The 10,319-nt window shown below is 45.0% G+C and overlaps 1 protein-coding gene across 1 annotated transcript; it reads left to right on the top strand.

The window, feature by feature from the left end:
* Positions 1-2,138: 2,138 nt before the first annotated feature.
* LOC308162380 (cytochrome P450 2J2-like) lies at positions 2,139-10,236 on the top strand (the record flags this gene model as incomplete). Its single annotated transcript, XM_080536537.1, has 9 exons — positions 2,139-2,330; positions 2,716-2,881; positions 3,809-3,961; positions 4,886-5,046; positions 6,585-6,761; positions 7,136-7,277; positions 7,479-7,666; positions 8,690-8,831; positions 8,981-10,236. 9 exons carry the CDS (start codon positions 2,139-2,141, stop codon positions 9,166-9,168), a joined length of 1,509 nt encoding a protein of 502 aa, XP_080392663.1. The 3' UTR covers positions 9,169-10,236.
* Between the last annotated feature and the right edge of the window lie 83 nt (positions 10,237-10,319).

The raw sequence follows: 10,319 nt of genomic DNA, 5'->3' as shown, positions 1-10,319 counted from the left end.
CTACCTACCTACCTCCCTACCTTCTGTCTACGACGTTGAGAATAACAAAGAGGAAGGGACTCACACAAGTGGGTGGGGCAAGGACACAGACGTTTGTCTCGTTATTAAAATGTTCTAGTAATTGTCAATGGTTATGAGTTGTGTTAGACAGCTGTTAATGCTTATCCATTAATATTCGGCACACTGCGACTTTGTGCGTTCTCTCCCTGTGAGAGAGCTTACCTGCAGCTCTGCAAATAATAATAATAATAATAATGCATTTTACTTGTATTGAATGAATGAATGAATGGTCTTTATTGTCATTTATATAGTACAGGTACCATACAACGAAATTTGGGAGGGGGGGCTCCCCTGGTGCTAGGAGCTGAAGAGGAGGACGGACACAGAGAGACAACACCTGGCCACCATCAAGAAGGTACGCTGCACCTGAACATCTGGGTAGAGCTGAACACCTGAGTAGAGTTGAACACCTGAGTAGAGTTGAACACCTGAGTAGAGTTGAACACTATACAAATTAAATTAAATGAGCTATGCAGTATGCGCTATGACAAGCGCTATGCACTGAGTCATGCATACTCGTGACACAGATTCAGCCTAGAACTTTAACGATTAAGAAACCCAAAATTCCGCTCCAATGTAGAATGTGGAAAATACTGTGATATGATATTCAGACGATAACGCCCAGCCCTAAACTAAAGCACTCTCTCTCTATCCAGAGCTAGTGAAGGACTCTCTGGAAATGCAGTCAGCAGTATTCTCCTGTTTTTCAGTGTCAGGTTTAATCTCCCTGTTTTTGAGCATTTGAGTGACCGATGTGTAACGATATGAGAATGTGAAGAATGTTTTTTAATTGCCACGCAATCAACTTGTCAGTCAATATATCAGTATTTTTTTGCTCTAGGCACAGGGTCAGCCATAGTCGGCGCCCCTGGAGCAATTTAGAGGTTAAGTGCCTTGCTCAAGGGCACATGCAGCTCCCTCCTGAGGCAGGATCAAACCAGCCACCTTCCGATTGCTAGCCGGCCTCTCTAACCTCTAGGCTACCACTGCCCCCAAATGGAATGTGGTATTTTTTTGCACAGGCACAATATGTAGCCTATTTTTTTTACTAAAAACAAGAAGGGAAAAAGAGCTGGTTTACATAAATAAAGGCTATATACACTATCCACTATACTATACTATACAAATAAAACACTGTGCTGTACTCTATGCTATGCTAGTATAAATATCCTAACATTTCCTATCTCTGAACCTTATGTTCATTCAAAAATAATCTCAGAGTGCTACAGAGAGAACAAAACAACAACCATAAAAACATAATAAGTTAAAAACAAAACAACCTAAAAACATAATAAGTTAAAAACATAAACCACAACAATGAACACAGGTTCAGCAGTCAAAGGCCTTTTTGAATAAAACGTTTTTTAGGCCTCTCTTAAAAGAGTCCAGGCTCTGTACTGCCCTTAACTGGCTAGGAAGGCTGTTCCACAGGCGCGGCGCAGCCGATCAGAAGGCTCGGTCCCCCATGGTGCGGAGCCTGGTATTGGCGACCTGGAGGAGCAAACTGTTTGAAGACCTGAGGGTGCGGGTGGAGGTTTGTGGAGTGATGAGTTCTTGTAGATAGGGAGGTGCGTGTGCGTTGATGCATTTGTGGGTGAGAAGAAGGACGTTGTAGTCAACTCTGAATGAGACAGGGAGCCAGTGTAGTGAGTGTAGAATGGGGGTTATGTGCTCGTATTTGCGGACTCTCATCAGGATCCTGACAGCGCTGTTCTGGATGTATTGCAGCTTCTGTATGCTTTTGCCAGGAATCGCCCTCGGGCGGCATGACTGGAGCTCCGGTGGGTTGGGTGGGGGCCGGGGTTGGAATCCCTCCTAAAACAGGCCTGACATCTTATTAAATGTTTATCTATATATCTATTCTTGTCATTTTTATTTTAATGTTTTGATCTGTTTACTATTCCTCCTCTTGCTGTATTTTTTTTTTTTAACACTGTATGTAAAGCACTTGCCTGGCCTTGCCTCTATTAGAGAACAAAGTTCATTATCTGTGAGTCAGCACAATGTCCCTAACTGCACTGAAGGCAGGGTGGAGGGACACACGGCAGCACCAGTCAGTCTCCTGTTCTCTCTCCAGCATGTGGCTCTATGCTCTCTGGCTGTGGCTCGACCTCAAGGGAATTCTGCTGTTTAGTCTTGCCTTCCTCCTCATTGCTGATTTCCTCCGAAACAGGAATCCACCCAACTACCCTCCCGGACCACTGGCTCTCCCCTTTGTGGGAAATGTGTTCAATGTCGATGGCAAACAACCTCACATTTACCTGGCCAAGGTAAGCAGATACTGTATACCAGATGAGTAAGCATCTAGGCATTACCAGCACTGATACTGAAGGTTATCTTGTGTGTCAGTTTACACTCAATGTGTTAAGACTTCCTTTCACTATCATAGTGGCTAACTATTATTACAATAGACTATAGAGGCTATGCTTACAGGTCAACAAATATCATCAATTATTCAGAAAACATGCACATTCTGTGAACAATGCTATTACATCAAAATGTCTGCGCTATTTCTATTCATTCAGTAAAAAGTTATCAAATAAATCTGAAAACCTATTGTTCTGTATTTTGTAAATAGTGTCCTGAGACAAGTATGCTATCAGAGAGTCACATGCTAGACAACAGGGGGCTTATTCACTGGCCTGGTCTCCACAGCTAGCCAACGTCTATGGAAACGTCTTCAATGTGACTCTGGGCCGAGACAAGATGGTGTTTGTGTCGGGGTATAAGATGGTGAAGGAAGCCCTGGTGACACAGGCCGAGAACTTTGTTGACCGGCCCTTCAGCCCAATGACGGCAAGATTTCACTCAGGGCAACCAGGTGAATAACTGTTTCACATACACACACACATAAACACAAACACACACTCACGCACGCACGCACGCACACAAACACAGACATGCCAAGACTGATTACCAACAGTTGGGGAATCACTCAACATATTCAAGAAATAGCAAACACAACATACCAGAATTACAACAAATACATTCCTCGGACAATAGGCAAGGCAAGGCAAGTTTATTTGTAGAGCGCAGTTCAGCCAGCTGTGATGAGTGTGGGGAGACTGAGAGGTTATCTGCAGCTCGCATTTCAGCCAGCTGTGATGAGTTTGGAGGGCCTTTTACTGTGTGTTACTGACTTTTAATGAGTCGCAGGGCCGTAGGGAAACCTGGAGTTTATCCACTGTGAACAATTCAGTTGACTGTGCTGAGTCCGAAGAATCCTGTGTTGTAGGCCTTTCAGTTGGCTCAAGAGCATCGAGGGAGGGGGGTGCAGGTTATGAGGTTGAAGAGTATGTTGTTTGTTAGGTGGTATTCTCTGGATCTGTTTAAGTGGAGGCCATCTCTTTTTAATAGGTATCTCTGCCACCAGAATTATTATGTTCCAGTGGTCAATAAAATTCAGTCCTTTGAGTTTGCACGCAATAACATTATCTTAGTCAGAAACATGCCTTGACTTAGACAAAAACTACCACAAGGCGACAGACATCATAGCAATATAACTGTGTCAATCATAAAATATCAGCATCATCATAACCACATTACAGTCAATGATAAACAGATTGTTTATCGAATGAGACAGAATCAAGGATCCATCCATGGCCCATTGCATGACATTGCCCTAACCCTATTTGCTGATGACATAAACATGTTTTTCTCAGATCAAGATGGTCAGTGATAATCAATAGATTTCATTCTATTCCAGCTCCTGTTCATACTCTCTCTACTGTGCTCTCTCTCCCCACAGCGGGCCTCTTTATGAGTAATGGTCAGATGTGGAAGAACCAGCGGCGCTTCGCAATGTCCACCCTTCGCAGCTTTGGCATGGGAAAGAGTTCTCTTGAGAAGAACATCTGTGAGGAGACCCGCTGCCTACAGGAGGAGATAGAGAAGGAGAGAGGTAGGTGGTGGAGGAAGACAAGGAGGGGGTAGAGAAGGAGAGAGGTAGGTGGTGGAGGAAGACAGGGAGCTGGTAGAGAAGGAGAGAGGTAGGTGGTGGAGGAAGACAGGGAGCGGGTAGAGAAGGAGAGAGGTAGGTGGTGGAGGAAGACAGGGAGGGGGTAGAGAAGGAGAGAGGTAGGTGGTGGAGGAAGACAGGGAGCGGGTAGAGAAGGAGAGAGGTAGGTGGTGGAGGAAGACAGGGAGGGGGTAGAGAAGGAGAGAGGTAGGTGGTGGAGGAAGACAGGGAGCGGGTAGAGAAGGAGAGAGGTAGGTGGTGGAGGAAGACAGGGAGCTGGTAGAGAAGGAGAGAGGTAGGTGGTGGAGGAAGACAGGGAGCGGGTAGAGAAGGAGAGAGGTAGGTGGTGGAGGAAGACAGGGAGCGGGTAGAGAAGGAGAGAGGTAGGTGGTGGAGGAAGACAGGGAGCGGGTAGAGAAGGAGAGAGGTAGGTGGTGGAGGAAGACAGGGAGGGGGTAGAGAAGGAGAGAGGTAGGTGGTGGAGGAAGACAGGGAGGGGGTAGAGAAGGAGAGAGGTAGGTGGTGGAGGAAGACAGGGAGCGGGTAGAGAAGGAGAGAGGTAGGTGGTGGAGGAAGACAGGGAGGGGGTAGAGAAGGAGAGAGGTAGGTGGTGGAGGAAGACAGGGAGGGGGTAGAGAAGGAGAGAGGTAGGTGGTGGAGGAAGACAGGGAGGGGGTAGAGAAGGAGAGAGGTAGGTGGTGGAGGAAGACAGGGAGCGGGTAGAGAAGGAGGGAGGTAGGTGGCGGAGGAAGACAGGGAGCGGGTAGAGAAGGAGAGAGGTAGGTGGCGGAGGAAGACAGGGAGCTGGTAGAGAAGGTGGCCTATCAAGAAGACAGTACAGTAAATGTCCTCCCTCTTTTTTCTCAGGTGAGCCCTTCAACCCGACAACTCTTTTCAACAATGCTGTGTCCAACATCATCTGCCAGATGGTGTTTGGGAGGCGGTTTGACTACAGCGACCATGAATTCCAGACCATGTTGAAATGCCTGGCTGAAACTCTCTACCTGCAGGGATCCCTATGGGGTCAGGTAGGAAACAACCAGGAGCTCGATCATAGATCTAGCATCAGTAGGACAGAATATAATTCTTCCATTCTGAGGTAGGCACACATTTGGTATGTCATACTCATGGCGATTGGTGTATCATACTGTGTCAGAATCATTCACAACCTCAGACCTCGGAGCCTGACTCAGTGTTCTGTATATGAAACATGGCAAATGTCTTAAAATCACTTACAGTTGTAACTGTCACTCCCTTTGATCAATTTAAGACGCTCCCGATGTATTTCTAGTTCAGCTTGTTCTGTATCCTGAGACATTTTTTCAAGCTCTAATTTAACCGCTTCATCATACCTTTTTGACTCTTTATCATGCTCAAACTGGAACAACAACAACTCCTTTTGTTGGTCAAATGTCAAAGTACTACTCACGGGAGTAAGCGCAGGCTTAAGGGGTACAGATCCCTTAAGGATACCAGCTTGAATCAGATTGTCAATCACAACCGTTTTAATAGTCTCCTTGAGACGGCTAACGGTATTATTTATCCAGCCTGGGCAAGTGTCTGGAGACAAACTGTAGTCCTCTTTCTTCTCCCCAGCACACAAACAAACAATACCAATAACTGTTGCCACAAACCACAACAGAAAGGTAACTAAGATGCCCACAGCATCAACAAAACAATACCCAAACGTATCTCCCACATGTTTGCGCTTAACAAAGAACCAAACAAAATCCAAAATCACTGAACCGCCTATCAAACAGTGATAGAAAGAGCGCTAACCAAACTACAACAAAAGGTCCTACAAAAACAACCCAATGGACGAGCCCCCATGTGTCACTAACCTGGCTCAAAGGGAGTGACATGAAGGGAGACAAGTCGAGAAATAATCAATATTTTATTACTAACTAAAGACTAAAGTAAACAGAATAGAAGTGGGACGTGATAGTCAGTATCATCAATGGTGTAGGGTGTGGCTGAGTGATCAGTAGGCATGTGGAATGTTTTAAGGTGTAAACACAAGAAAAGGTCTGCCACAAACACTGCGTGTTAACAGCACAGCCTAAATAGGCACAGCCTAAATAGGCGTGGCCACAGGTGCGCCGCATCTACAAATGGACTGACTAAATGGATAAATGGACTGACTTATATAGCGCCTTATTCCAAAGCGCTTTACAATGACCTCTCATTTACCCATTCCCACAGACATTTACACACCAATGGCGGCAAGCTACCACGCTCATTGGGAGCAATTTTGGGGTTCAGTGTCTTGCCCATGGACACCTCGACATATGGCCAGCCAGGGTTTGAACCGCCAACCTTGCGATCATTAGACACCTGCTCTGCCTCCTGCGCCACAACCGCTATATTTATATCTATAACCAGGCCTCCTCCCCCACTGCAAGACAACAAACAGAACAGGGACAACAGAGAGGGAGGAGGCCCTAACATAACACATTAGTGAAAATCATTACCTAACTGTATGTATCATAAATCTAAAAATAAAAGATGTATCAGAACCGGTTCTGTCCTTAGACATAGAGTTTCACACCTTGTTTCCCCCCTGTAGCTGTATGAGGCATTCCCTGCTGTGATGAAGCACCTCCCAGGACCCCATAATGACATGTTCAGCCATCATAAATCCCTTCAGGCCTTCATAGGAAAGGACGTGGAAAAGCATAGGAAGAACCTGGACCCCAGCTCCCCACGAGACTACATTGATGCTTTCCTCATAGAGATGGAGAAGGTACAGTAATCTATCTATCTATCTATCTATCTATCTATCTATCTATCTATTTATTTCTCTATCTATCTATCTATCTATGACTCTCTATCTATCTATCTATCTATCTATTTCTCTATCTATCTATCTATTTGTCTATCTATCTATCTATTTGTCTATCTATCTATCTATCTATTTGTCTATCTATCTATCTATCTATCTGTCTGTCTATCTATCTATCTATCTATCTATCTATCTATCTATCTATCTATCTATCTATCTATCTATCTATCTATCTATTTCGTCCGTCCGTCCGTCCGTCCATCCATCCATGTCTATCTCTCTCTCTGTCTGTCGACTAATCTCACTTTATGACATTCTTCGATGTCCCCTGACAGCATAAAGGTCACCCTGAGATGGGTTTCTCTGAGTTCAACCTGGTGCTGTGTTCTCTGGACCTGTTCCTGGCCGGTACTGAGACCACCTCTACCACCCTACTCTGGGCGCTCGTCTTCCTCATCAAGTACCCTCACATCCAGGGTGAGTCTGACCTCAGCCTCTGCTCCACCTGCACCCTGACCAACAAGTGAAATCCTGAACACAACACCATCCGCTAGCAACAAAGGTTTCTCGCTAGTCTAGTATAGAATAGAGGTTTCTCTCTAGTCTGGAATATAATTATTGTAGCAATAGGAGCAACAAGCTGAACTGAATGTACAAGCCCTTTGTTGTACCACACAGAGAAGGTCCAGGCTGAGATAGACAGTGTGATTGGACAGTCCCGCCAGCCCAATATGGCCGACAGACTCAACATGCCCTACACTGACGCTGTCATCCATGAGATCCAGAGGATGGGCAACATTGTACCCCTCAACGGACCCAGGATGGCCCAAAAAGATACCACACTGGGGGGATACGTCATTCCAAAGGTGTGTGTGTGTGTGTGTGTGTGTGTGTGTGTGTGTGTGTGAGTGGCCTGGCTCTTTCTGCATTCAACCCTACATTATTTAAGTAGAAATGCACAACATCCATGGCAACGTGCCAGACAGTGCTGTCTGTGTTCCTCCTGGAGTCTCCCTGTCTGCAGTGACCGTGTGACTGGACAGTGACGGTCTGTCTCTGTGTTTACATGCCAGTCTGGTGACTCACATGCCATGGGTGCGTGCAATTCAGTAGTCTATACTCACGTCCTCTCCTTGTATCCTTCCCTAAGTAAACACACTTCCACCGTGTTGCTTTCCCCTCCATCCTGTTAGTTCATCAGCAACTAGGCGGGGACCGTCGATGACTTAGGTAGGGTTAGCGTCAGCCAATCGATCAATACATGGTCTTCTTCAGGAGGATTGTCTATAGGTTGTCAATGGCTTTCTGGTGCATGACATCATCTACTGGTGCCAATAAATGACTTCACCTGAGACTCTGAAGCTGATTTGACACTACACTCCAGCAAAGCAGGTGGCACTGAACCACCAAAATGAACATTTACACCCACTCAAATAATAATAATAATAATAATAATAATAATAATAATAAAAAATAATACATTAGACTTACAGTATATAGCGCTTTTCTAGACACTCAAAGACGCTTTACAAACTGAAAAGATTGAGTAGTAATAATAAAAAGAAACTAAAAATAAATAAAAGAAAGTATAGGGGCCAATTATGGTAGTGCTGGGGACACATGGGAAGGGGAGGGGGAGAGGGTTAACTGGTGAAGGCGAGCTTGAAGAGGTGGGTTTTGAGGGCCTGTTTAAATGTTGGGAGGGTGTTGGCCTGTCTGATGTGGTTGGGGGATCACACACGTTGAATACCTGGGCACTCCTCATAATATGATCACTGTGCACCCACCACTGTGTTTAAAACTCTATAGGTCTATCTGAGATTATCTACTGTACAGTTCTGTATCCAGAATTTGGACTGTGAGTTGTTTTCTTTCTATGTTGTATTTAGGGAACCTCCGTGATGCCCGTCCTGACCTCTGTGCTGTTTGATAAGACAGAGTGGGAGACCCCAGATGACTTCAACCCACAGCACTTCCTGGATTCAGATGGCAAGTTTGTGAGGAGAGACGCGTTCCTGCCCTTCTCTGCAGGTAACCCTGTCACACCTTTGACCTTTGACCTGAAACCTGACCCTCAGCTTGTAGGCATTGTGAGAAGTCAGGACATGCCTGCATTCGCTCTCTGGCTCTACACCAGGTAAAGGTGTGTGTGTGTGTGTGTGTGTGTGTGTCTCCTGCAGGTAAGCGTGTGTGTATGGGGGAAGGCCTGGCCAGGATGGAGATGTTCCTCTTCTTCGTCAGCCTGTTCCAGAAGTTCAGCTTCTCCACGCTGGACGGGGTGGAGCTGAGTCTGGAGGGAATTGTGGGAGCCACGCGCATACCCTACCCCTTCAAGGTCTATGCCAAGACCCGCCTGAATTCCTGCTGAACCCCCTCTCCTCATGACACAACCAAATATATGTTAAACACATGCTTCATCTCGGGACCCAGAATCCCATCTCTCAAAAAATGGAGAGTGTGTTGTAGTGAGACTAAACCCTCCTCATCTGATCTCTGGACAGAACACCACCAGGAGTTCAGGTTAACCCATAGAGAACCACCATGCCCTACCTGAAGCCCATGGAACCCTCTCTCTCTCTCTCTCTCTCTCTCTCTCTCTCTCTCTCTCTCTCTCTCTCTCTCTCTCTCTCTCTCTCTCTCTCTCTCTGAGACATCACACTGTTTGAATGCTTTATTTGATTATGTATGTATGTCGACTGAAAAGTAAAGGATTTTTGCTATTTTATATATTATTATACAGTGACTTACTGAGATACAGTAGTACTGGGTAAAACTGTTATAACTAGAAGCAGCCTGGCCTACAGAGCGTCAACAATCATTGGGTCTGATTGCTTTAACTCAAACTGGTCAGGCTACATACAGTATATATATATATATATATATATACCTATTCATTAGGGTGACTTTTACAATGGCATTGTATTATTGGGAAAGTAGACAGTGGCAGTAGTAATGAACAACCCTCCAAAGATGTCTGCACCCAACTTGGTGCATTTTGTTTAATCGTGTGCATGCACTGTACAGTATGAGCTTTGTGTCAATTAATACACTCCATTAAGATTCTAATTAGGAGAAAAGATGTGTCATGGTGTATTCACTTACATTGTCCAGAGATACAGTTACATAGTTACTTATGTAACTATACTGATTGCATAACTGCATTCCTTTATCACCCATAATCTGATTAAGGTGCAATATAACATTCTATCAATATGTAACATTCTCTCATTCTATCAATATACAACATTCAAGCAATCTAAGCTACACACAAGTTTATGCTTGAATAGCCCACAGTTCTTCCCAAGTTATTTCATTATACTTCCTGTTTGTATAAGTAGTGTCACTGGACAAGGAGAGAGAGAACGAATGAGAGTAGTTGTTAGAGAGATTCCAAAGAGTTCAAATAAATGGCAGTGCCCTGAGTTCAAATAAATGGCAGTGCCCTGAGTTCAAATAAATGGCAGTGCTTGGCAGTTACGCAGAAACCCTGAGTAAGTTTTCTTTCATAACATGTATACG

This window comes from Nansenia antarctica (assembly GCF_963989245.1).
Source record: "Nansenia antarctica genome assembly, chromosome: 7".
In the NCBI taxonomy this organism is placed as follows: Eukaryota; Metazoa; Chordata; class Actinopteri; order Argentiniformes; family Microstomatidae; genus Nansenia; species Nansenia antarctica.
Note: the sequence above shows the minus strand (reverse complement) of the source record. Positions and strands in the feature narration are given on the sequence as shown.